Source organism: Cololabis saira, chromosome 5 (genome assembly GCF_033807715.1).
Source record: "Cololabis saira isolate AMF1-May2022 chromosome 5, fColSai1.1, whole genome shotgun sequence".
Lineage (NCBI taxonomy): Eukaryota > Metazoa > Chordata > Actinopteri > Beloniformes > Belonidae > Cololabis > Cololabis saira.
In genome coordinates, this window is record NC_084591.1 from 46,462,664 (window position 1) to 46,490,380 (window position 27,717).

At 45.1% G+C, this 27,717-nt stretch overlaps 1 protein-coding gene across 3 annotated transcripts; it reads right to left on the minus strand.

Annotated features, from left to right (window-relative positions):
- Positions 1–27,717, minus strand: pard6a (par-6 family cell polarity regulator alpha). Of its 3 annotated transcripts, none has more exons than XM_061722296.1 (7): positions 27,172–27,717; positions 18,834–19,056; positions 17,427–17,495; positions 5,689–5,978; positions 4,085–4,210; positions 2,791–2,990; positions 1–1,922 (listed from the first exon to the last, which is right to left on the minus strand). In XM_061722296.1, exons 1-7 carry the CDS (start codon positions 27,235–27,237, stop codon positions 1,634–1,636), a joined length of 1,263 nt encoding a protein of 420 aa, XP_061578280.1. In that variant the 5' UTR covers positions 27,238–27,717; the 3' UTR covers positions 1–1,633. The 3 variants fall into 3 exon arrangements, with proteins under 3 accessions (XP_061578280.1, XP_061578279.1, XP_061578281.1); XM_061722295.1 differs by having other exon boundaries at positions 1–1,925; positions 27,172–27,714; XM_061722297.1 differs by lacking the exon at positions 17,427–17,495 and having other exon boundaries at positions 1–1,925; positions 27,172–27,714.

Consider the following 27,717-nt stretch of genomic DNA (forward strand, 5'->3'; position numbering starts at 1 on the left):
GATGAGTCTTGTTTTAAGTGTAATGAGATTTTTTGACTAAAAATTAGACATTTTAACTAGAAATAGGACAAATATTCTTGTTAAGATTTTGAGTTTTTGCAGTGCAGTGTTTGGTTGCTAAGTGCTGCGCAGATACGTATATGTCATAATATTAAGTATAATAATATTATTATATAATATTAATATTATAATATTTGTATATAATAATATTATATAGTGTTATCTTGTTTTGGCCAGAATAAACGGGAAAGAGCGGTGCTGCTACTGCTGCTGTGACAGGAGTTGTTACCATGGTAACAACTCCCCCTCCCAACGGCAGGAAGTGCCGTGTGGCTCTGAGTAGAACGTCCCAATTAATGCATACTACTGATATTTACTCAAAAGTGTGCAGAACTTAAGTATACTTTTTGAATATATACTGTTTAGTATGGAATTTCGGACGCACCGCTGGCCCAAAACCAGTCCCAGACCGGTCCCAGAACCTGGTCCCTGGCTGGTCCTGGACCGGTCCTAGAACCGTTCCCTGACCAGTCACAGAACCGGCCCTCAACCGCTCCTACATCCGGTCCCAGACTGGTATTTGATTGGTCCCGAAACTGGTCCCAGGCCAGTTCTAGACCCGGTACAAAACCGACCGGTCCGAGGCGGGTCCTCGGCTGGTCCTAGAACCGGTCCCCGACCTGGTCACAGACCCTGGTCACAGACCCAGGTCCCCGACCGGTCATAGAACTAGTCCCAGACCAGTCCTAGATCCCGTCCAAAACTAGGAAAAAAACAGTCCTAGAGCCAGTCAAAACCGTTCCCAGACCGGTCCCAGACCAGTCAAAGACCCGGTGTTCTGACAATTTCTGCTGCTTTGCCAAAAGATGCTACCTACCGTTTTCTACCTTTGCAGAGCTACAATTTTACTGTTTTACTCCCTAAACCACTTCCTTTCCCCCACAAGTGGTCCTTGTCTCTTGCCAGGCCGTCATTGTAAATAAGAATGTTCTTAATGACCTGCCTGGTTAAATAAAGGCCAATGACTGAATGAATATCAAATAAAGTGATATAATTGTTTTTTTTTTCTCTTTATCGTATAATGTTCACAAAGTTTAATGCAATTCATGTCATGGGTCGTGTATTTTGAAGATCAAATACTCAACATCCCATATTATCAATTTTACATTGCCCAAACGATGGGCAATCAAACTTTGAAAATCGACTGTGCGCATGCGCAAGAACCACAAAGTAGCATTTCTCGGCAGGGAGCAAGGATTGGCAGAACACCGGTCCTAATCCAGTCCAAGACCCGGTCCCAGAACCAGTCCAAGCACCAGCCCTAGGACCAGTGTAGGAACCATTCCCAGAGCAGGGGAACCAACACCAAACCTGTCCAACAATAACCAAGCTTCACATGTCCAAACCACTGATGTCTCCTCTCCTTCATGGGGTCTCTCTGGTGGACCCGGGGTTCTCCCGGTTCTTGACTTCAAAGCTTTCTAAGCATTTATAACATCGGAGGAATTTAAAATCACTTCCAGATCAACTGCAGCAGGATAAAATGACACAAGAACAGTCACATGTTGCTGATGTTAGAAAACGTGGCTGTGAGACGTCCACCGAGGCAGACCGGGGCTCAGAACCATCTGTGTCAGAGGGTTATGATGTTCCCGTCCTCTTTCATGTTCTCCTGGCTGCCCCGGGAGGCGTGGCTGGGGGTTCCCAGGTGATTGAGGGTTGCAGAGATGCTGCTGGGTAACGAGATGCTCTGGGGGAGCGGCCTGGCCCCCGCGGAGGTGTGTGGGTCGCTGCAGGGGGACTCCCCGCTGCCCTGGGTCCTGTGGGGACCCGGGTGTGGGTTGTACGGCACAAGACAGTCGTTCTCCAGAATCAGGTCGCCATCGTCGTCTTCATCATCACTGTCGCCCTCTGCGATGCTGCTGCTGCAGAAACAGACACATCAACCTTCTTTACCGGCGCCTTAACAGCACAACCTTTTTTTAATTAGAGCCCTGGATTCAAGCCCGTCGTCTGTGAATGTCATCGTTACCTTGCACTAGGGGTGTAACAATATATGAAGTTTCCATGAAGTGCCATGAAGTTTCGCGATACAAAAACGTCACGATACGTGTCGTGGAGGTGACAAACTGTATCCGATATTGGATTATTAATAATATTAGCCTATATTGTGTTGACTAGTAACGCGCAGCTTATTGGTGCCGACCGCGCCTCGACCCGCGGACCAAAATCTTCCTCCACTCAGAAGAAACTAGTACCGTTTTGGTCCCGATCACGGGACTCTTGCAGGGTTTTGAGCTCTGAACTTTTACTTTTGTAAGGCTGGTGTAGAGTTAAGCCTTACCTTATTAAATTAAACCTTTTTGGGGTGGTGAGTAGGATAAACACGGGGACAACTTCTGCTGAGTTCCAGTGTACTTTAATGTCCCTCAACAGTGTAGGATTTTAGAACATCAACACAGCACCTAGTGCCGTACTGTGGCGTATCACTCCGCCCAATCTAAAACAGACTAATCACTACAGATAAACTGACTAGTGTCATTATAGTCCCTGATTTACATCACAATATAAAGAATATATTTATAAAATAATCAACCCTGAATTACCAAAATAACCTTCTTAACTAAAATAAATCTCCTCTTACACTTATAAGATGAGCATATAAGATGAGCTTATAAGATGTTCCTCATTCAAGGTTGTTAAAAAAATACTGCTATAATATATTGTATCGTTATCGTGACCTCAATATCGTGTATCGTATGGTGAGATTAGTGTATCGTTACACCCTACCTTGCAGTGATGGGGTTGCTCTGAGAGGCGGGGCTGGGAGAGTCATGTGACAGAGCAGAGCCCGTGGATCCCACCGAGCCCACGGAACCCGAGTTGCCCACTGAGGTTTTACTCCCACGAAGCACCACATTGTTCCTTTGATTGGCCGGTTTCACGGTCACGATGAGGTTGTGACTGTTGGCCACCATCATGTCTGTGACCTGAAACGACAACAACGGAAAAGAAGCTGCGAGGATCTGATGACAAACTGTTACTATGTACTACGGCATATTTCACCACCATGGAAGGGAAACCAACTAAATCATTAGCCACACTTACATGATGTTTTTTAATTCGGAATGAATTATTCCCAATTAAATAATTCAGAATGAAACAATTTTCCTTTGAGTTTACATGGAAATAGTAATTCTGAATTGAGGTTTACATGGAAAACACGTTTGATGGTCTTTCTCCAATTCCTCTCCAGGTCTGGGGGTTGGGAAGGTTCTGATTGGATAGGGGGGGGACCGGAAGTTAAACTACCGGAAGAAAAACAAACTTAGCCACTACAACTTTGAAAAGCTCACAATTTTGATGTTTCCTGTTTCCATCTGTTCTTTTAATGATTTCTATTTATTAAATAAATGTTCTCTGCTCTTGACCAGCGTTTACTGCTGCTGCATCTTGAAACTTTGTTAGGAAAACCAGCCCAGCGCGGAATATAAGATCATGGAGACAGACGGGCGAGGGAACGAGCAGAAAGAAAGACCGGGATTAATTTAAAGAGGAATGAGTGGATACATGATCACATAATTATTCTATTTGGGTTTTAAAATCGGAATAAACCAGTCACTTACTTCGGAATTAAGTCTAATTCGGAATGGTCATTTTCATTTTTGGAATTAGGTGTTTACATGGTAATTTTTACTCATTTTAAATCTGATTTAATTTTAATTGTGAACTAAAGAGGAATTAGACTTCCCATGTAAACACACTTGTGCGTTGTGTCTCCCCCTGAAGTAAAGCTGCTCACGTCCCGTTTGATGGGAAGGAAAGACGGGAGGGACAATCACCACACAAACACAACCAGATCCAATGGTCACTTTAGATACTTAGCTCTGTATTATCCTCTGTGAATAAAAACCCAACCGAATGAAATGAAGCCGTACCCCGACACGCCTCAACCTCTAAAGCTTTGGGGCACCGTGACTAGTCGAGCATTAGTCAAGCAGCCTTCACTTTGGCTTGTTCACCTCCGTTTTATGGACGTAGAACTGAAAAAGGCCGTTCTGAGATCTGCACCGACTTTATTTACCTGATCCAAAGACTTTCCTGCGACATCGATGCCGTTGACCTCGAGGATTTCGTCGTTGAGAGCCAGCAGTCCCGTGCTCTCTGCGAGCCCACCTCTCACCAGACGAGATATAAACACCCCGGGAACCTGCAGGACGAGAGAACAGCATGAGAACAGATGGACGGCAGGTTTCCATCTGCTGCATCTCTCACTTTTTCATTTTTGTGTGAGAAACCATCTGTCAGGGAACCACAGGGAACCACAGACTCTGAGATCAGAGCTGGACAAGCCTGCAGAACTGCTGATGTCCAAGCAGACCTCTGCTCGGACATATTTAGATGTGTTCACACATGTCAAGAGGGAACGACATCAGCAAGGGTCTTGGAGAAGCAGCTACTGCTGTATATTAATGTGGAAGTTACATTCTTTCACAAACGGAAGGAATCCCCGACGGCTGTCCATCTCATTTATTCATTCACACACGCACTAATATACTTGGGAAACAGTTAGGCACCAAATATAATATATTTAATTTTCTCAGATGGCAAAAATAAGAACTTTATTGATCCCACATAGGAGTAATTCATGTTATATCAGCTATAGAGAACAAGGTAGTGCCGACAAACATTATATATCCCCCCTCACAAAAATAAGAAAAATAGAGAAAAATATTTTCTCATCAACAAAACACATTCCTCTGCACTCCACAAAAAAGGCCAGAGCAGACTCTATCTGCTCAGGAGGCTGAGGGCCTTTGGTGTGCAGGAGAAACTCCTGAAAACATTTTATAACACTGTGGTGGCATCAGCCATTTTTTATGGAGTGGTCTGCTGGGGCAGCAACATCACAGCTGCAGACAGAAGGAGGCTGGACAAAACCATCAAAAGGGCCGGCTCTGTCGTGGGTTGCTCTCTGGACACAGTGCAGGTGGTGGGAGAGAGGAGGATGATGACTAAGCTGTCATCCATGATGGAGAAGGACTCCCACCCCATGAAGGACCATCAGAGCGCTGGAGAGCTTGTAGAAAGGCGCTTTATGAAAATAAGTCCATTTACTTGTATTAGTTTACAGCGCAGTCTTGAACATCCAATATGGCGGCGACGTTGACGTACGGCTCAGCGCTCGATTGGGCGGATACGGATATACAGGACTGTCTCAGAAAATTAGAATATTGTGATAAAGTTCTTTATTTTCTGTAATGCAATTAAAAAAACAAAACTGTCATACATTCTGGATTCATTACAAACGTAAAGTAAAAGTAATGACAGTTTAAGATTAAGATTCCCAGAATATTCTATTTTTTTTAGATAGGATATTTGAGTTTTCTTAAGCTGTAAGCCATGATCAGCAATATTAAATAATAAAAGGCTTGCAATATTTCAGTTGATTTGTAATGAATCCAGAATTTATGACATTTTTGTTTTTGTAATTACATTACAGAAAATCACAATATTCTAATTTTCTGAGACAGTCCTGTATGTCTATGGCGCTGCCCTCACACCTGGGAGTTGAACCGGGAACCTTCCCCCTGCGAGGCGACCCCACCAGATGGTTTCACACCAAGGAGAGCAAAACTCTTAATTCAATAATTTTGATAAAAGCGTTGATCGGTGCTGGACATTCACCTTCTCCACACCCTGAGGCGTCACCCGCACGCTCACCCCGTCTCGGATGTAGAAGCCCAGGGGTTTGTGGGTACCGTGCTTGTGCAGTCGAACCCTCCTGTGCGTCTCAGGTAAGATGTCCACGTCGATGATGGACGAGATCTGTCGGAAATCCCGCGGTGGGCCAATCAGGAGGCCCGATTGGTGCTTGGAGTGGGCGAGCGCTGAGCCGGTAGAACGCAGCCCGGTGAGGCCCAGTCCCTTCTTCCGCCTCTGCAGCGAGTTGGTGTGGAAAACCTCGGGCTCGTCCCCTGAGAGACAACACAGACGACAAAGGTGGACTTTTATATGAAAAGAACAACATGCTTTGATTTAAAGTTTAAAGTGCCTTAATAGCATTGAACTTGCATGACTGTACAGACAGCCATCCATATAGCAACTGAAATATCCTCCTATAGCTACAGGTGAAGGTCGGAAAATTAGAATATGGTGTAAAAGTTAATTTATTTCAATAATTCAACTTAAAAGGTGAAACTAATACATTACATAGTCTCATTACAGGCAAAGCAAGATGTGTTAAACTTTTATTTGTTATAATTTTGATGATTGAATTGTTTATTGATTTCATAATATAGAGATTTTTTCATTTGGGGTTTTCATAAACTGTGAGCCATAATCACCAAAATTATAACAAATAAAGGCTTGACATATCTCACTTTGAATGTAGTGGGAAATAATATATTCTGCTGGATCCAGACCTGCGGTCCCTCTACCGACCATGGACCTCTGTGCTAGAGCGTCATTCAGGTAGAAATGATCCTGCTCAGTGGCCAGTAACTGTAGTAACTGACAGATCATTTCAAAACAAAAATAAAAACACAACCTCCTCAGGGTGAAAATGTGTCATTCCGGATTTTAGTTATTACACCAGCGGTCTGCAACCCAAAATGTTTTAGAGCCATATTGGACCAAAAACACAAAAAACAAATATGTCTGGAGCCGCAAAAAATGAAAAGTCTTATATAATCCTTAAATGAATAGAAAAAAGTCGAAATGTTGAGAAAAAAAGTCGAAATGTTGAGAAAAAAGTCGAAATCTCGAGAAAAAAGACGAAATCTCGAGAAAAAAGTCGAAATGTCGAGATTAAAAAGGAAAGGAAAAAGGAAGAAAAAAGAAAAAAAGGAAAAAAAGAAGAAAAAAAAGAAAAACAGCAAAAAAAAGAAGAAAAAAAGGAAAAAGAAGAAGAAAAAAAGGAAAAAAAAGGTCCAACATTTTTGAAAAAGCTCCAGGAGCCACTAGGGCGGCGCTAAAGAGCCGCATGCGGCTCTAGAGCCGCGGGTTGCCGACCCCTGTACTAGTATAAAAGCACCATTAGTGATGCTGCTATAGACCCAGACTGCTAATGGGGACTCACTAATGACCCACTCATGTGGAACAGCAGTCGTCATGGACCGGAGCGGGTCGGTCCTGATCCACACCATCACCATTGTTCAGGAGCGGCAGTAGCACTGTTTTGGGTTCCTCCAAGACTCATGTGGCTGACTTTGGGCTTTTGTTCTGGAAGTGGATCACATGTCCGTAACTGGTGCTGAAGATACAGGATCTAGGCATCTGCAGGCCTCACCAACCTGCCGGCTGTAGATTAATGTCAGAGGCTCATTAAGGATTACTGCCACCCTTTTGTGTGTGTGTGGGGGCACATTCAGGGGGTCTGGACCCGCCGCGGGGGGGGGGGGGGGGGGGGGGGGGCAGCTTTAAGCCAGCCCTGTAATCCCGTTGTTGTTGTCCAGCAGATGATGACTCTCCTTTGTTTCTTTCTCAGGTTCACATCTGTGATTGTCTGGTAGTTCAGCACCAGATGTGTCTTCAGTATTCACATTCATTACTCAGGTAGAAGTATAGATACTAGAGTTTAAAAATACTCCTGTAGAAGTTGAAGTATCAACTCAAGTAAAAGTATAAAAGTACTGGTTTCAAAACTACTTAAAGTATAAAAGTGAAAGTAATGTAAGGGGGAATAAGCCATTAAGGACAAAAGCCATTGAAAATGAATGCATCTTAGTATAATGCAAATATATTAAAGAACCATATATGGGCCTGATTTACTAAAGGTTTGCGTGTGTAAAAACGTGTGCAAACTTGACATCACCCGCAAACCAAAGTGCCAGCTGATCTACTAACAGCGTGCAAAGAGGACTGCGTCTCTCAAATGCGCAAAATAGCACACGCTATTCATTTAGTACTTTTGCCCTGATGAATAATCAATATGGGGCGTACCCGGCAGAAATCGCTAAATACTGGGAGGGGAAAATGCAAATTGGTTCATTTACCACACGCAATGAGATTTACCAAGCCTGAAAGTAATTGCGGGGATTGTGATTGCGTCTGCGACATGATCCGCTGGGCAGTGCCTCTCACCCTTCTTCTCCTCTCCTTTTCCCTGCCTCTCTTCTCCATTACCATTTTTATTTATTATAAATATCTCATAGCTATCATTTTTGTCCATCGTTCCTGTAGTTTCTTGTGCCGGCCCCCCTTTTTTCTCTTTTGTGTATGTTTGCAGGCTGGAGCCTCGGGAGCTGCGTTCTGGCCTGTGTTCCCGGCCCTCCTCCCCATCCCCGGTCATCCCGTTGCTGCTTCCACCTGCCTACGTGGATGTCTGCTGTTGCTGCTTCCGCCTGCCTGCGCCCCCCCCCCCCCGCCCTCTGGTCATCCCGCTGCTGCTTCCACCTGCCTGCTGTGTGCTGTTGACGTCCCCGACCCCCAGTCTGGCCTTTGGCAGGAGGGTCCCCCCTTATGAGCCTGGTCCTGCTCAAGGTTTCTTCCCTCCTAAAGGGGAGTTTTTCCTTGCCATTCTTTGGCTTAAGGCTTTTCTCCCACTATGGGAGTTTTTACCTGCCATTGTTTATATAATAATTGCTCGGGGGTTTATGTTTATGTTTATGTTCATGTTCTGGATCTCTGGAAAGCGTCTGGAGACAACATCTGTTGTATTAGAGGCTATATAAATAAAATTGAATTGAATTGAATTGAATTGAATTTAATACGTTCGAAAGGAAGGTGCTAATCTCCACATGCAAAAGGAGAAATATTTTATTTGAATGTTAAATCGAGTATCATTCAGCAAAAGGTTGCCACAGGAGGCACATTCATTTTTTGATTATATACTTGTTCAGCAGTCGTCATACCCCGGTGTCGTGCCGTATTCAGCACCCCTGCCGTGAAAAGCACCCCCTCGTCTGACAAAAATGATATTCTCATTCCGTGTCACGTTCTGTTTAGCGTCCAGTTTTGTGTTAATGATTCATGTTTAAATGCGCTCATGGATTCCACAATAGTCATACTTTCCCACAATCACAGTCACAGATAACAAAAATCGGGTAAATGGTTATTGATGTCATTAATTAATAGCCTGCTTACTGTGTTGTCTTCCATAATATTTGTAAATATATATAATATAAACTCCTAAGTATGTGTTTGTGTGAGTGTGTATATATAAATATATTGAAGTGTCAGTGTGTTGTTTTTTTTCTTGGTCTACTTATCATTGAATATACGAGGGGGTGCTTTTCACGGCAGGGGTGCTGAATACGGCACAACAATTTGCCTCGTCCACTAATATCTCTAACTCCAACTCGTCAAATTTCATTTTGCGCTTGCGACTATCCTGCTTTCCATCCAGACTCTCCATGGCGCAAAGTTTGCGCCGCAAACCGTAAGACGCGCAACACCTCATTTAAATACTGCTGTTTGCACCTGTTATCAATTGCGCACGCAATCTTAGTTGATCACCCGCAAAACACACAACAACAGCACGCGCAAACTTTTTCAGTGCACACGCAATTTAGTACTCTTTATTTAGGATCTTAGTAAATCGGGCCCTATGTGTATTATTGAGTATTAACATGTGTTTCAGAGAGCAGGAGATATGATGACTAGTTGCCTATAAGTATTGTAATGGTGCAAAAAGTCAAACTTCAGAGGCATGTTATCATTTATCCTAACCTTTATTGGAATGTACATCCAAGTTTAGTTGCAGGAATCTGAGGGAACGGATGTAAGAACAAAACTGGACAAGAACATCTGAAACAACCACAACCAAATTCACTCCATCCGGATGGAGCAATTTAACTGGATAGTTTTTTTTTAAAGGCCGAAATGAAATAGAGTAACGAGGCTGTTTTTAAAATGTAAGGAGTAAAAAGTACAGATAATTGTGTGAAAATGTAAGGAGTAAAAGTAAAAAGTCGTCTGAAAAATAATTACTCCAGTGAAGTAAAGATGACCAAAATTTCTACTTAAGTAAGGTAACGAAGTATTTGTACTTCGTTACTTGACACGTCTGTTCAGCACCAGGGTGGAAGTTCATACTTTCTCCAGTTTACTCATTCAAACTTTTGTTTTGTATTTTCTTTACCGTCTAAAATGAGGAAGGTAGTAAAACTGATATGGATGGGTTTGGCTTCACAATCACTCACAAGCTCTTGTGAAGAAAGGTTTCAGCGGCATCTCCCCGACCCATCAAGCCCTGGCAGTTGTTTAGGAACCTGACCTAAGGAACCACAAGCTACTATAACATATAACTACGCTACCGTACCTCCGTCCTAATCTAACCTGTCCATCCACGTCACCACCAAAGAGACGCATGGCAGGAGGCTGCCAGGGCCGTCCTGGACTTTGACAGTCTCCATGAACACCAAGTCGATGTGCACTGAGCTCCTTGTTCAAACGTCCATTTTTGCAGCAGAATTAAACATATTTAGAGACTGCCGGAGAACGTCACATCCAGGACAACTGTATACAGGTCAACCCTGCTCTTGGTTTGCGACCTCGATGACCCCTAGTCCTGTTCTGCTACGTCCATGATCCCTGATCCTGGTCTGAGATGGTGATGATCTGGGGCCTCATTTATAAAAGAGTGCGTAGGATTCATACTAAAAGTGTACGTGCGCTCAAAAGCCGAAAATGGCATGCGCACAAAAAAATCACAGTCCAGCTGGAAGGTTGTGCACTTGAATTCACCTCATACCCCGCCCTCTACACGCCCACTTTATACCATGAATGGGCAATGCAAACTACTTGATGACTGCATTTGCATATAAATGAGCCTTCTGAGCATGTGCAGCGCCACCTGCAGTCTGTTTCTGCTGCGCGTCAGGATGAACGAGACGTGTGGAGCCACCGTGCCACTAAATTTCACGGAGACCGAGATGTTGTGGATGAGGTGGAGGCAGGAAAACCACATTATTTGGTGTCACAGTCACTAACATCACTAACAGAAAGAAAGTGAGTGAGTGGCAGCACGTCGTTGCTGCGCTAAACGCTGTGAGTGCCACGGACAGATCTGTGGCAGAAATAAAAAAGAAGTGGTGTGATCTGAAGGTGGAGGCCAAGAGGAGAGTGGCCCGGCACTCATTTGTTCTGTCACTCTCCAGTTGTCGCGGTGGGTGACGAGGAGGTTCCCGGCGTGTCCTGCACCGCGGCTGCAGCAGCAACACCAGTACCAGCACCAGTACCAGTACCAGTACCAGCAGCAGCACCAGAGTCCTGACTGACGCTGTGCTTCAAACACAGAGGGACACGATCAGCGCTATTATATTATAAGTCTGATATGTGATGACATTAAAAGTATGACATGAATCTGGCTTCATTTCACCACCTCCCCGCCTGCGTTGCCAGTTCCCCATATCTTCAAAATGTTCATGCGCGAGGGTCAAAGTTTGCGTAAAGATACGCACATTTTCCCGTTAGGTTTTTTTTTTGGAAATCCCAACCTTTGCGTAGAAGGTTGCTGGCGTTTTGAACTTGAACTTTGGGCTCAGCTCAGCATGCAGACAGCGGCTGACCTTCAGGTGGATCCATTTCCTGTTATGACTCAAACTGAAGGTAGAAAGCTTTGTTTTCAGCTTCACTTGTCTCCTCACAGTTAGCTGAGCTTTGTCATAACAAAAAAAAGGAGATGAAAGGAAACATTTTGAAGTTGAATGTCACACAAACACACTGGCTGCGGCGGGTGTAGGGGATGAGAAACCTGAGAGTTCCCCTGTTGGAGACGCAGACCTGACCTGCTGCATTCCTCAGACAGCAGTCATTCTTCCTGCTACCTCCCGGCATGCATGTGACTCTCCTACAACACCAGGGAGCCATGTTTCCTGACTGGAACCAGCGCCGCCGACAGGACAGACACGGCACTGATTCCTGACCAGCAGGACGAGAACTCATCGGGAAGGTCCAGACTAATGCCTGGAGCCACAGACACTGCAAAACCCCGTATAAACCTCACACCACCCAAGTTCAGTGTGTGTGTGGTTGCTGAGAACCTGAAAGACGTGTCCTTCCTGAAGACAGTCTGACAGTATGAGACTGAGCTCCTGTGATAACGTCACACCCAAAAAAACAGAACTTGAGAACATTCCAGACTCGTTGTTTTGACGCTGATGCTTGAACGGAGCCGCTTCACACTCCTCCATTACAAGTTCTTTTGTACGGATGTGGTTTATATTTATCTTTAGTCTACATATTTAGGACTCTCAGAATGTCTTATTTACATACTTTTGCAGAACTTGATGATGCTGATGATGACCAGTAACTAGAATCAGGTGTGTTGATCCAGGGAAACGTCTAAAACCTGCAGGACAGGGGTACTCCAGGACCAGTGTTGTGCATGAACACGTTCATTTCTGTGAGAACGTTGAACCGAACGCAACGTATTTGCAAATAAAGAACTTGAACATGAACTCGTTCATTCTGCAGATCATGAAGTGGAATTTGAACTGTTCAGATTATGTGAGTTTCAGCTTCAGTGTTTAGGTCCAATTATTACAGAATAATCCTTCTCATTTCACCAGTGGGCGGCACTCACATTTAAAATACTCCACGAGACGACGACTTCACACTACAGTACCCACAATGCAGTGCACACTAGCATAGCAACGGGCACCAGCTCCATGGCAACGGTGGCCCGAGCCCGGTGCATCTTTACATGACCAGTGGAGAGAGACACGTTGCAGACGCAGCGTCAGATGATGATCCACTTATCATTATCTGTGGGAATTTTACACATCGTCTCCCAAAGAGTCCGACGGTAAAAATCTAACCTTTCTAAGCAAATTATGTCCACCTGCTCTGAGAAAACAAGTCCGAGCGTCTGCCTCGTCAACTTCAAATTGGAAACGTCATGTGGAGTTAAAGCATCTGTCCAGTGTGAGAAAATATCTGCAAGCCCTTGACAATCAAACAAAGTCATCAGGAAAGACCCAGAAGACCCAACAGCCCCAAACGACCCCAGTCCCTGCTGCTCCTTCAGGGGGAGGATTTACCTGCAACAGGTAGAAACACTGATAATGGACTACATTGTTGGAGATTTACAGTCTCTGAGTGAAGTTGAAACGCCACTAGGACGATACATGATTGTTTACAGCAGGGTCTCCATCCCTGGTCCTCTGGACCCCTGTCCTGCATGTTTTAGATGTTTCCTTGCATCATCACACCTGATTCTAATTAATGGTCGTCATCAGCTTGTCATCCAGGTCTGCACAAGTTTGTTAATGACAGTCATTTTTATCAGGGTGCTGAAGGGAAACATCTAAAACATGCAGGACAGGAGACCTGAGGACCAGGGTTGGAGACCACTACAACAGTTTTAGGATAGGGAGGCGTTTCATTCGTACTTCTCACCTAAAAATATTGAAATGAACTGAATTTGAACTAGTTCAAAATGAAAATTGTGAACTATGAACATGAACTATTCATTTTTAAACTACAGTATGTGAACTGAACGTTGAACTAGTTCATGAAAAGTATGAACTTGCACAACACTGTCCAGGACCAGGGTGGGGAAACCCTCATCTAACCTTTGCATTGAGACTCATGCAGAACCAAGATTGGTTGCAGTTCCTTGACTGGACGCTAGTGGCTGGATCCAACATTGAGTTCATCTCCAATGACCTCCAGTTTAAAATGTCCAACTTTAGAGCAGAAATAAACATATTTACTGGTCTGGTTCAAAAACCCTTTTTGGTCTCAATTGTTTGATTTCACACCCATGACAATCAATTAATCAACCAACCAACCTTTATTTGTATAGCAGTTTTGAAACAACCAGAGTTGATCAAAGTGCTTGCACAATTGAGATCAAATATTAACATGGGGAACAAAAATAATCACAAGACACAACAAAACAACAATAAAAACATTCCAGTAAAAAAAAAGATCTGATTAAAAATTAATGAAAATATAAATAAATAAATAAATAAATAAATAAATAAATAATGCTGTTATGAGTCAAACGCCAATCTGACCAGGTGGATCTTTAGTTTGGGTCTGAACAGAGAGAGTTCTTAACTTTTTGGGAATTTGGGACCAGTGACTGCAGAAGAACCACCCAACTGTTTGGACCTCGTCCTGCTGAGGCTCTGCTGGGTGGAGGGACATTTCAAACCTCATTTAAGACAGATGGAGCAACACTGTTTATGGCACTAAAACCAAACAACACGAGCTCAAAGGGGACTCTGAACTCATCAGCGAAAACGGATTCACTTCCAGGCAATTTACAGAAAATGTTTTGTGACAGGGAGGGGGTTATAATTTAAGAGGAAAAATTTACTTCAAAAAACAATGTGTTCATTCTAAAAGGAAAAACAGTTGTGTCTCAGTTGTTGGAGTGGATCTATGGAATGGGTTGGGTGATGGGTTGAAGCAATGTACAAATATAAATCAATTTAAAAAACGGTACAAAAAGGAAATTCTGGGAAGTTATTTATTGAGGAGTTATGTTAAGGAAAGATTGTGTTTGTTAGCTGGTTAGGTGCAAAGGTTCAACCAATGGGAAACATCTGTAGCCTAATAGTGTAAATTAGCAGCTATGTATTATTAATATTTATGTTTAATTTATAATAGAGGTAAGGTTAGTCCTAGTGTCAGCTCCATTAGTTCTAGTCTCAGCTCTACTAGTCCTAGTCGAGGAGTTTTTATTTTGAATCTGATTTCTGACGGTGAAATGCCAAAGATGAGACTGAATTCAGAGTTGGACTGCATTAAGTGAAGCTTTTTGTTGTTTTTCAACTAGCAGACTAAGAAGCGAGTGTGTGATTGATTGAGGTGGGTGGAGTCAGTTCTTGGAAACATGCGAGTTACGCAAGTTACAACTACTCATAAATCTTATGAATGAGCTCACAGAGGCTTTGTTTAGTCCTCTTAAAGCAGTTTATGGTACCGACTAATCACCGGAGGAGAAAAGTTTTATCCCGGTCTAAATCCTGTAATGTTTGTATTGTTTGGTCTTCATTTAAGCAGGGCCAGATTGAGATGATCCAGGGGCCAGGTCTGGCTTCCAGCAGTCCTACAATATCACCACAATACCTATCACTTCACCCTCAGATGTTCAGAGACATGAAAGCTTTTACTACATGAATTATTTAGTAGTGAAAATGGATTGTGGAATGTTCATGGTGTGATCATTAGCATGCACAGCTGTTGGTGTCTCCACCTGGACTAGAACCAGGTTTTGGTGCTGGGAAGGTGCCAGAGCCAGTTCAGAGCCATTTCCACTTTTCACATCTGCAGAGCCAGGACTTCCCCACACTCTTATTCTGTCTCGAGTCTGGTTTGAGCCTCCTTTGTGAAGTCTGACTACATGTAGAGTACCACAGTGTGGATCTGCTTTTCCACAGAGTCTGTATAAAGAGAACCGGACAAGCCCTCCGTGATAACACTCATGTCTTTCCAGAGTGGATCTGAAGCCAGGTTCTTAAAGGGGACCTATTATGGCATCTAATAGCTATTTTTTTTGCTAAATAAATAAGAAATTCAGCCACTGAGGAATGTCTTTAGCATCCTAGTCTCTAACCTCATTATCTATGTGGGATTCTGAGTGGGTGGGGCTATGATAATGAGGCTCTGTGCTGATTGGCTGCCTGAATGATGCGATACACCGCTATGAAAAAATGGCTCATGTGCATATACAGGTGCTGACCACTCTTGGTTTTCTGGCGACCGACTCTTTCCAGCTGGAATTAGCCGACAGGTATGTGTTTGATTACCAATAAATAATGTTACATGTTCTGCCTAAAGCCCCTTTAAGGTACGATATAATATCTACATTCCGTCTTTAGGTCTGGGATATCACAGCCGTCACTGAGCACTATGATGCCAGCCGTTTTGGATGGCATTATTAAAATGACTAATCTATACATCTGGTTTCCTTACACTGTGGGTGAACAGGCCGACATTAAAAGGCAATTTGCAGCAATGGCAGGTTTCCCAAATGTAATCGGTGATATTACTCACATTGCTATAAGGGCTCAGAGCGAAAATGAATCTGGAGCACATTGAGTCCATGCTCACCATGTGAAATGTGCTTTATAAATAAATTTGCCTTGCCTTGCCTTGAACCGTAAACATTTGCATTCAATAAATGTACAAGTCTTTGTGCCTCAAACATGGTTCTGACAAATTTAGTGGCACGGTTGCCTGGCTCGACACATGACTCATTCATCCTGACGCACAGCAGTGCAGGAAACAGACTGCAGGTGGTGCTGCGCATGCTCAGCAGGCTCATTCATATGCAAAAACAGTCATGAAGTACTTTGCAATGACCATTCATGGTAGAAAGTGGGCATGTAGAGGGCGGGATATGAGGCGAATTCACCTGCGCAACCTTTCAGGTGGACTGTGATTTATAAAGAGAACATTGCGTGCAGATGTGCGTGCACACGGTTTTATAAATCAGGATTTTTTTGTGCGCACACCATTTTCGGCTTTTGGGCGCACGTACACTTTTAGTATGAATCCTACACACTCTTTTATAAATGAGGCCCCTGATTTGGAGATCCAGGAAGCTAAGCTTAAACCGTTCACCAGGAAACATCTGGATAACTCAGTCTTCAGGGCTAGCATCGCGTCTCAGGGAACAGCAGCCCCACGCCTGAGTTTACTGACGTCGGAGTCTTGTTGTTGAACCGCCTCAGGTCAGGTCCTTCTGTGTGGACGTGGTCTAAAACAAGGATTACACTCAGTAAAAGGTGATTATGTGAGTAAGTCCCAGGTTCTAACTCGTGATCCAGCTCTGGCTGACCCACTCCAGATGGAATCCTGCTTTTTCCTGATGCACAACGGAAGACTGTTGCACAGAATCTGACTTTTGACACGTTTTTATGGTTGACACTGAAGCTTCATTTCCCTGCAAAAAATGACAGAAGCGTATCGTTCCTCCTTACTCCTATTCCCTCTGCCAGACTACTGAGGTAATCTGATTACCCTGGCAGCTGTTTGTAATATTGAGAAGCAGTCACCTGCTCTGAAGCAGACTAACAACATTGCAACGTGAATTATGTAAGACTCAAGGACAAAAGAAGCAAAGGTTTGTTGGGAGAAGGCTGAAGAATAACATGATCATACTCGCCACAGGGTGCAACCGCATCTTTGACATAAAACCAGGTTGTGATTCTTCTCAGTAAAACACTGATGCTGTAGTCAAACCATGGAGATGGACGGAAGGGCGGACAGAGGTGTGGATAAGTGGATAGATGGATGGGTGGATGGATGGATGGATGGGGGGATGGATACTCCAAGTCCATGTTCCAATTAGATGAGAAATGGAGGCAGGAGTTACTGCTAAACATTCTTCAATCAAAACAAAAATGCTGCCGTGAGCAGGAGCTCCAAAGAACTGAAAGGTGCAGAGAGACTATGGATCCAACAAACACAAAGGAAAACCCCAGAAGAGCTAGGGATGACGAGCCGGGGCAAGGAAAACCCACCAGTAGGGATCAAGGGAAGGACTGGACGGCGCCATCTCACGGGCCACTTCATGACGTCTCCAGGTCCATCTAAGAAAGAGACAGGTGAGTGTAATGATGACTGTAGCTGTGGTCCAAGTCAAGGGACGATGTCCATAAATCTGCTGTCACGTGGACCGGTATGGCTGGACCACACCGAGATTGTCCTCTAGGGTTGGGGTTGGGGTTAGCACCAGGGCTTAACAAGATCCGGTACCTATTTGATTGGATCCGGCCCCTCCTCTGTCAATCAACATCTGTAAATAAACTGTATCTCATTTTATCCATATTCTCTTGGTGTTTTATTTCTCATTGAAGTTACTCATAGATCGCCTGTTTGTCTATTTCTTTCTCTGCGCTCTCTCCCCGATCTCCTGCGCTGTGCGTCCCAACCGTCTCCATCACCAAGCGGCTTTCCCAAATCCAACTCAGCCTGGATAATTTCTCGTGTCCTCTGCTTTTTCCCACATCCAAGTAATGATCTGACATGCTGACATGCTGTATTTAACACCGCCCGCCCCCTCACTCCACGCTGTTCGCTGTTTGATTGTGTCATCACACGCCGTTATTAATTGTTCCGTTTTTTCCCCACTTATTCCACCGAAAACCGAAAGTGTTTTTTTGCTATTTTAGGCCAAACATTCAGTGCATCACTAACGCTACGCTTTGTTGTGTGTAGTGAGTGTATACGTGTGTGTAGTTCAGCCTACAGGTGCTGCGCGCTCCATATAGTTAGAGAACGCGTCAATCAGTTTAAGTTAGCTTTTTCTGATTGTAAATACAACTATCAGCCCTAATTCAAATTTCCCTCCATTGAAGGGAAACGACGTGAGTGAGGAGAGGAGAGACCGAGAGAGAGAGAGCCAAGCAGCTGATCGACACACATTACATGTGATCATGATAATAACTGTGAATAACTGCGAGAAAAGATTACATTGTACAGTATATGGGATGTGAATATTTTAACAGAAACAGGTAGCCTGCTTTCTGTATATATATATATATATATATATATATATATATATATATATATATATATATATATCCCCCGAGCCCCACCGCCCCCCCCCGCGCGCCGCCCCCAGGACCTTTTCTCTCCCTCTGACCCTGCCTCAGACCGGAACGGTACCCTCTCGATGTTCCGGGACCTCTTCATGGACCAATTAAGCACTGGTTAGCACTAATGAGTGATGCGGAAAAACTAATTCATGCGTTGGTACCATCCATCCATCCATCCACTTTCTATTCCCATTTTATCCTGTGCAGGGTCACCGGGGTCTGCTGGAGCCTGTCCCAGCTCATTACAGGCAGGTACAGGTACACCCGGACAGGTGGCCAGTCTATCGCAGGGCCACACAGATAGACAGACAGACAGACAGAACCTCTTACCTTTCTTGGTTATGATGATGCGGAGCAGAGGATTGGCTGACGAGATGGCTTTGTGAAAGTTGTCGTCGTTGTTGATTGGTAGGAGGTCTCCGTGGATGTCGGCGTACCCTAGCAGCACATCGAGACCGTGGATGTGGTGGATGGTTTGGAGGAGTCGGTAGAACTCTTGGAAGCCACCAGGGCCATTCCTCTTCAAGGCAATGCGGCGGTATTCTGCTTCAAACTGGAGAGTAAAAGAACACCAACATGATTGTTCTTCATCAGCAAGAAGACGTAAAAAAGCGTCACAGCTGTCTTGTTCTGTCATAGCTTCGACACAAGGTTGACCCTCAAAAACATCCGATCCACTGCCCTGGATTAGGAAAACTGAGGAAGGACACATTAAAAGCCTTTTCATACATTTTAAAACTTTTGTGGAAATGGCTTAGATGCAGAGTTACCGTCCAGGTGGTCATGTTGAACCCAGGGTCTACTAACAGTTAACTGGGAGGCCCACCGGAGGCCTGGTCACATCCACCAGTGCTAGGGCCAATCTTGTTTAGTTTATACATGCAGCCGTTGGGAAGTATAATCCAGAATCACGGCATACACTTTCATTGTTATGCTCATGATACGCAGCTCTATTTGTCTATGAAGCTGGATGAAGCAGAACCGTTGGTTAAACTTCAGGCATGTTTTAGAGACATCAAGGACTAGATGTCCGGATATTTTTGCTTCCAAATTCAAATAAAACAGAGGTTATCATTTTTGGTCCAAAACATCTTAGGAAGGGATTAGATGGTGTTGTGATGGCTTCCAGTGCAACTGTGAGAAGTCTTGGTGTTGGTTTCGATCAGGATTTGTCGTTTAAATAATATATTAATCAGGTTTGTAAAATAGCGTTCTTCCATCTCCGTAATATCACAAAGAGCTCTCCGTTCTTGGAGTGCAGGTTTACTCGTAGTTCCTAGAGTATCCAAATGTAGATTTGGAGGGCGGGTGTTCTGCTATCAGGCACCGTTACTATGGAACCAACTTCCAATCTGGGTTAAGGAGGCTGACACCACCTCCACCTTTAAAACTAAACTTAAAACCTTTCTGTTTAGTAAAGCCTATAGTTAGTGTAATTAACCCTCTAGTTAGTGTCAGTAAACCTGTAGTTAGTGTTTAGTAAACCTCTAGTTAGTGTCAATAAACCTTTAGTTAGTGTAACTCTAGTGTGTTAGAGTCAGTAGTCATAGTTGCAGCTATAGAACAAGACTATAATAATTAGTCTCAAACATAGCTTTGTTGTAGATATTTTGTTGTAGATATTTTGCTGGGCAGTGCTCCTCATCCTTCTTCTCTTCTCCTCTCCCTTTTTTTATTTATTATAAGTATCTCATAGCCATCATCTTTGTCCATCGTTCTTGTAGTTTGTTGTGCTGGTCTGCCCCTCCCCCCTTTCTCTTTTGTGTATGTTTGCAGGCCAGAGCTTCAGGAGCTGCATGCTGACCTGCAGACCCCCCCCCCCCCCCCTGATCATCCCACTGCTGCTTCCACCTGTCTGTGTAGATGTTTGCTATATGCTTGCTGACATCCTGACCTGCGCCCCCCTCCTCTGACCAACTCAGTGTCTGCCGTCTACACCTGCTTGTACACCTGCTTGTTACAACAGAGACCATCCCTGTAGTGCACCAGCCATTGTGTCTGTGTCTCTCCTTACTCTGTTCTTCATTCTCTCTGTCTGTTTTCTCTTTTCTTGCTCTGCCCAGCTGGTCTTCAACAGGAGGGTCTCCCCTTATGATCCAGGTCCTGCTCAAGGTTTCTTCCTTGCCACTGTTTGGCAGGTTTTTCTCCCACTAGGGGAGTTTTTACCTGCCATTGTTCATGTTATGTTTATTTAATAATTGCTCAGGGGTCATGTTCTGGGGCCTCATTTAAAATGGATTTCGTAGGATTCATACTAAAAGTCCACGTACACTCAAAAGCCGAAAATGCCGGGCGCAAAAAAAAATCTGGATCAATAAAACCATGTGCACGCAGACTTGCACGCAATGTTCCTTTATGAATCACAGTCCAGCTGGAAGGTTGCGCAGCTGAATCCGCCTCATATCCCCCCCTCTACACGCCCACTTTTTACCATAAATGCATATGGATGAGCCTACTGGGCATGCGCAGTGGCTTCCTGCAGCCTGTTTGATGTCAGAATGAATGAGAGGGTGTCCAGCCACCGTGACACTGACTTTCACGGAGACCTAGATGTTAGATGATGTGGAGGACAGGAAAACCACATTATTTGGTGGTCACAGTAAAAGTTAGAATAAGTATATAAATAGTATACAATAAAATAAAGCGAGTGAGTGGCAGCACGCCGTTGCTGCGCTAAACGCCGTGAGTTCCCCGGCGCAACAGGGGGACACACGTCCCCCCGTCTTTTCAAAATCATGTTTTTTTTCCCCTTACTTTTTTCAGTTTAAAAACTAACGGTAGGCTCAGCCTTAAATTGCAAATTATCAAGACACTGTATGAAAGCGATACGAGAACGGCCCCGCAGCCCCGCTTCACCCCCCGCTCCCCCTCCTCCTCCCGTCTCCCCTACTGGACCCTAATTTAGGCTTACACCCACACGTAAAGGTTTCACGCGCGCGTAAAACTCATTATATATACGAAAAAAAATCTGAGTCCCTTTAGGGGCTCCGTGGGGCTCACTAAACGCAGCCCCTCATTTGTTCTGTCCTAAAGCGGTGGGTGTGAGGAGGTTCCCGGCGTGTCACCGCGGCTGCAGCAGCAGCAGCACCAGAGTCCTGACTGACTGATTTTCACACACAGAGGGACACAATCAGCGCTATTTTATTATATTTTATTATTTTATTATTTTAAGTCTGATATATGTTGTGATATGTGATGACATTATTAAGAGTATGACATGAATCTGGCTTCATTTCACCACCTCACAGCCTGCCTCGCCAGTTCCCCGTGTCTTAAGTAGATTCTTACGGGAGGGTCCTGGTTGCCGTAAAGATAAGCAGATTTTTCGGTTCGTTTTTTCTTTTTAGATCCAAGGCTTTGCGTAGATGGCGGCTTCCACAACTTTCAGGCGCTTTTTCTGCGCAAGCAAGCTTTATAGATGAGGCCCCTGGTCTCTGGAAAGATCCTAGAGACAACTTCTGTCGTAATGGACACTATAGAAATAAAACTGAATTGAATTGAATTGGAAAGATCCGGGCCAACCCTGCAGTCCCACAGCTGCGTTGCTGCAGCCACCTCGCTAGGCCAAGGCTGGGCTAGCGATGCATGGCCCTGCTAGCCCAAGACTAAAATCCCTGACATACATGACTATAAAGATATTTATATACAAAATTTCTTAAAGGGCGCAAATACAGGAATCATATTTATTAAACTATAACTTGTGTTCCTGGCTTGGCTTTCAGAGCCACAAGGACAGGGTCTGTCACCAAAGCGACCTGGCGCCAGCTGGAGCATGGTCACAAACACTTTGGTGGAGTTAGTGGGTATTTCTGATGCCCGTTGTGGAATCAGAACAAATCAGCAGTTTCTCGAGAAAATAATCAGACTTTGTCTTAATATTTATAATTCTATACCTTTGTTCCAAAATGATTTAAGTCTTTATTACACCGGCAATACCTTCCAGACCCCAAACCACCACCTGGATGGAGCTCTTCAGAAACAAGAGAAACAAGCAAGAAAAAAGTCTTTGCCCTGAGGACCAGCTCCAGTCAGGGGGGACACTGCCCAGATTGTAGACATTGATGCTTAAGTCAAAATTTGGAGACACAGCACAGTTGAATGAAGGCCTGCTTACCCACAGAAATGTGACTGACACTCACTCAAGGTTAGTAGCAAAAAGGAAAAGGAAAAACTGGTATCAGATTGGTATCGGTCAAAAACCAGAGTGATGGGTCAGAATCAATATCTGAAAGGAAAGCAATATTGGGACATGTTTATCTAATACACATATCTACAAAATCTCATCTTATAACGAGAAAAGAAGCAGCTCCATATAACCTACATAGAGTCCATAGAAACCCTGATCTTTTATATCATTTCTCATCAGGACTTCTTGGTTCCCCACCAGCTCACATGGACCTTGTTAACCAGGTAATGAAGCCACCTCAGCATCAGTTTCTAGACGTGTGCGTCTGGCAGCTCATTCCATGAAGGTTCCTCCATCATGAAGCCAACACGCAGCATGTACCATTGACACACTGAAGACGTCGACCCTGAAAAGTTCTAGGCTACAATAGAGGTCAGGTCTACCACACCAGAGAAACCTCCGCTACAACAGAGGCCAGGTCTACCACACCAGAGAGACCTCCATTACAACAGAGGCCAGGTCTACCACACAAGAGAGACCTCAGCTACAACAGAGGCCATGTCTACCACACCAGAGAGACCTCCGCTACAACAGAGGCCATGTCTACCACACCAGAGAGACCTCCGCTACAACAGAGGCCATGTCTACCACACCAGAGAGACCTCAGCTACAACAGAGACCAGGTCTACCACACCAGAGAGACCTCCGCTACAACAGAGACCAGGTCTACCACACCAGAGAAACCTCCGCTACAACAGAGGCCAGGTCGACCACACCAGAGAGACCTCCATTACAAAAGAGACCAGGTCTACCACACCAGAGAGACCTCCGCTACAACAGAGGCCAGGTCTACCACACCAGAGTGACCTCAGCTACAACAGAGGCCAGGTCTACCACACCAGAGAGACCTCAGCTACAACAGAGACCAGGTCTACCACACCAGAGAGACCTCCGCTACAACAGAGACCAGGTCTACCACACCAGAGAAACCTCCGCTACAACAGAGGCCAGGTCGACCACACCAGAGAGACCTCCGCTACAACAGAGGCCAGGTCTACCACACCAGAGTGACCTCAGCTACAACAGAGGCCAGGTCTACCACACCAGAGAGACCTCAGCTACAACAGAGGCCATGTCTACCACACCAGAGAGACCTCAGCTACAACAGAGACCAGGTCTACCACACCAAACAGACCTCAGCTACAACAGAGGCAAGGTCTACCACACCAGAGAGACCTCTGCTACAACAGAGACCAGGTCTACTACACCAGGCAAGACCCCAACTACAACAGAGACCAAGTCTACCACACCAAAGAGACCTCCGCTACAACAGAGACCAGGTTTACCACACCAGACAAGACCCCAACTACAACAGAGACCAGGCCTACCACACCAGAGAGACCTCAGCTACAACAGAGGCCAGGTCTACCACACCAGAGTGACCTCAGCTACAACAGAGGCCAGGTCTACCACACCAGAGAGACCTCAGCTACAACAGAGGCCAGGTCTACCACACCAGAGAGACCTCTGCTACAACAGAGACCGGTTCTACCACACCAGAGAGACCTCCGCTACAACAGAGACCAGGTCTACCACACCAAACAGACCTCAGCTACAACAGAGGCAAGGTCTACCACACCAGAGAGACCTCCGCTACAACAGAGACCAGGTCTACTACACCAGGCAAGACCCCAACTACAACAGAGGCCAGGTCTACCACACCAGAGAGACCTCCGCTACAACAGAGGCCAGGTGTACCACACCAGAGAGACCTCAGCTACAACACAGGCCAGGTCTACCACATCAGAGTGACCTCAGCTACAACAGAGGCCAGGTCTACCACACCAGAGAGACCTCAGCTACAACAGAGGCCATGTCTACCACACCAGAGAGACCTCAGCTACAACAGAGACCAGGTCTACCACACCAAACAGACCTCAGCTACAACAGAGACCAGGTCTACCACACCAGAAACATCGATTGCTACAACAGAGACCAGGTCTACCACACCAGAGAGACCTCTGCTACAACACAGGCCAGGTCTACCACACCAGAGAGACCTCCGCTACAACAGAGACCAGGTCTACCACACCAGGCAAGACCCCAACTACAACAGAGACCAGGTCTACCACACCAAAGAGACCTCTGCTACAACACAGGCCAGGTCTACCACACCAGAAACATCGATTGCTACAACAGAGACCAGGTCTACCACACCAGAGAGACCTCTGCTACAACACAGGCCAGGTCTACCACACCAGAGAGACCTCCGCTACAACAGAGACCAGGTTTACCACACCAGAGAGACCCCAACTACAACAGAGGCCAGGTCTACCACACCAGAGAGACCCCAACTACAACAGAGAACAGGTCTACCAAACCAGAGAGACCTCCACTACAACAGAGGCCAGGTCTACCACACCAGAGAGACCTCTGCTACAACAGAGACCAGGTGTAACACCAAAGAGAGACCTCCGCTACAACAGAGAACAGGTCTACCACACCAGAGAGACCTCCGCTACAACAGAGACCAGGTCTAACACACCAGAGAGACCTCCGCTACAACAGAGACCAGGTCTACCACACCAGAGAGACCTCTGCTAAACAGAAACCAGGTCTACCACACCAGAGAGACCTCTGCTACAACAGAGACCAGGTCTACCACACCAGAGAGACCTCAGCTACAACAGAGACCAGGTCTACCACACCAGAGAGACCTCTGCTACAACAGAGGCCATGTCTACCACACCAGAGAGACCTCAGCTACAACAGAGACCAGGTCTACCACACCAAAGAGACCTCCGCTACAACAGAGACCAGGTCTACCACACCAGAGAGACCTCTGCTACAACAGAGACCAGGTCTACCACACCAGAGAGACCTCTGCTACAACAGAGACCAGGTCTACCACACCAGAGAGACCTCCGCTACAACAGAGGCCAGATCTACCACACCAGACCCCAGTCAGGTATGAAGCTCTAGCGGATCTCAAGAACAGCATCAGAGATCTCGGTCTGTTGTCCCAGGAACAGAAAAACATTCTTGGTAAGTATGCTTACTTCGTTATTTGTACGTGACACATAAAACTCGTCAACATTGTTTACTAAGAGACACACATCAGTTTTTCTTTCATTATGTTAACTAAATTCAACATTGTTTCCTTATTTTAATTAAACATTAACATGTTGCGACCAGGTGACTGCACAGCTTACAGGTATCAACAACGTTTTTCCTAAAACAGATTTATGTTTATGTCTTCTTCAAAGGTTTAGACCTCCAGAAGCCCCACAAACAGAATTCTGTCCAGGATCACATAGAAGCGGCCGTGTGGCGTGATCTGAACTGGACTCGGTCCCGGTCCGGGTTTGGGTCTGGTCTTTCAGTTAGTTAAAGCCGGTCTGGTTCTGGTGTCATCCAGACCAAAAACCTAGTGTGAGCAAGAGACGTCATGGACCTGGGGATGGTACTGTCCCTGACACAGACCCCACCAAGACTGCCACCAGAACTAACTTTTAACTTTTTTTTCCTGCACTTTTTTATAAACATTGTCTAGTATTGATTGTATGATAACAGAGTTAAAGGCACCACAAGCTCTTGCTTCAACCTACACCCTTTTTGGTCACATCTATTTGAGCTCATCTCTGTAGTGCCTCTCTGGTGTTGCTGTTTCCCCCATGTGTGCTGTATGATGATGGTTGCACCCAGTACTGGAGTTGAGGGGGGATGAGGGGGGATGACATCCCCCCCTGTAAATAAAAACGCTCAAAATCATCCCCCCTGTAACATCCCTTATGTCATTTCATCAATGAATGTGGTTTTACTGCTATTTCAACATTTAGAGTCATCACCAGAAAAATAACTTATTTGACAATTTTCACCTGTTTCAAGTCAATTTTTACTTGAAATAAGTAGGAAAATCTGCCAGTGGGACAAGATTTATCTTCTCATTACAAGCAAAAAAATCTTGTTCCACTGGCAGATTTTTCTACTTATTTCAAGTGAAAATCTACTTGAAACAGGTGAAAATTGTGTTTTTTCCAGTGATGAGTCTTGTTTTAAGTGTAATGAGATTTTTTTTTACTAAAATAAGACATTTTAACTAGAAAAAAGAGAAATATTCCTGTTAAGATTGTGAGTTTTTGCAGTGATCCAGGTTACTTATCCTGTGAAGGACAGAGTCATATTGATAAGTTCAGAAAAGTGTTTTTTATTGTTGTGTTTTGATGTATTTGATGTAAGCCCAGTAGTGGATATTTAAAGCTTACAGAAGGCTGCATTTAACTGCTGCTATGTCATTCCTGCAGTATTTCTGCAGGTGTTTTGGTCACTGCTATTATTTGTAATATATTATATTATTTGTAATCAGCACAAATTATCTGTCCCCATATGATAAAATCCCCCACCCCCTCTGATTTTTTTTTTTTTTTTTACAACTCGAGTAGGCTACTGGTTGCACCGATGTGATAACATTGTTTTTTTTATTATTTTTGATGACCAAAATAAACAAAAAAGAAGGGAAAAAAAGAAAGGACCGGTACTCACTTTGCTTTTGACCTCCACCACGGTCTCCCCGGTCCTGACGGGGGTCCTCTGCGGCTGCCTGGACATCCTGCTGCTCCCCGCTGCTCCCCGCTGCTCCACTGCGGATAATAAAACCCTCCACCCGCGGACAAACCCGTGCGATCAACGGCTACACCATCCACCGAGGGTGCAGCCTACACCATCCACCCCTGCTGGAGCACCAAAACAAGTGTGACCGAGCAGCAGAGCCAGATCCAGCCGTGACAGCCCGTGTCTCCCCCCCGCTGGTGCTGAAAACCAGCTGGATCAGCTGCTTGCGACTCGCGTGTGCGCGCACTCCTATTATTCCCTTCCCTGCACAGCCAGGCTCGTGCACGCGCAGGGAAAACAACACGGTGACAGGTGGATCCGGTGGATCCGGTGTGTGGAGATGTGCGTTACCCACTACACCACCCCCACTCTCACTCCACTCCCACCGACACTGCAGAGTGGGCGGGGAATGCACTGATGACAGCGCAACTCCCGCTGTCAGAGACCACGGACTAGTCCCGACGCTCCCGCAGCCTC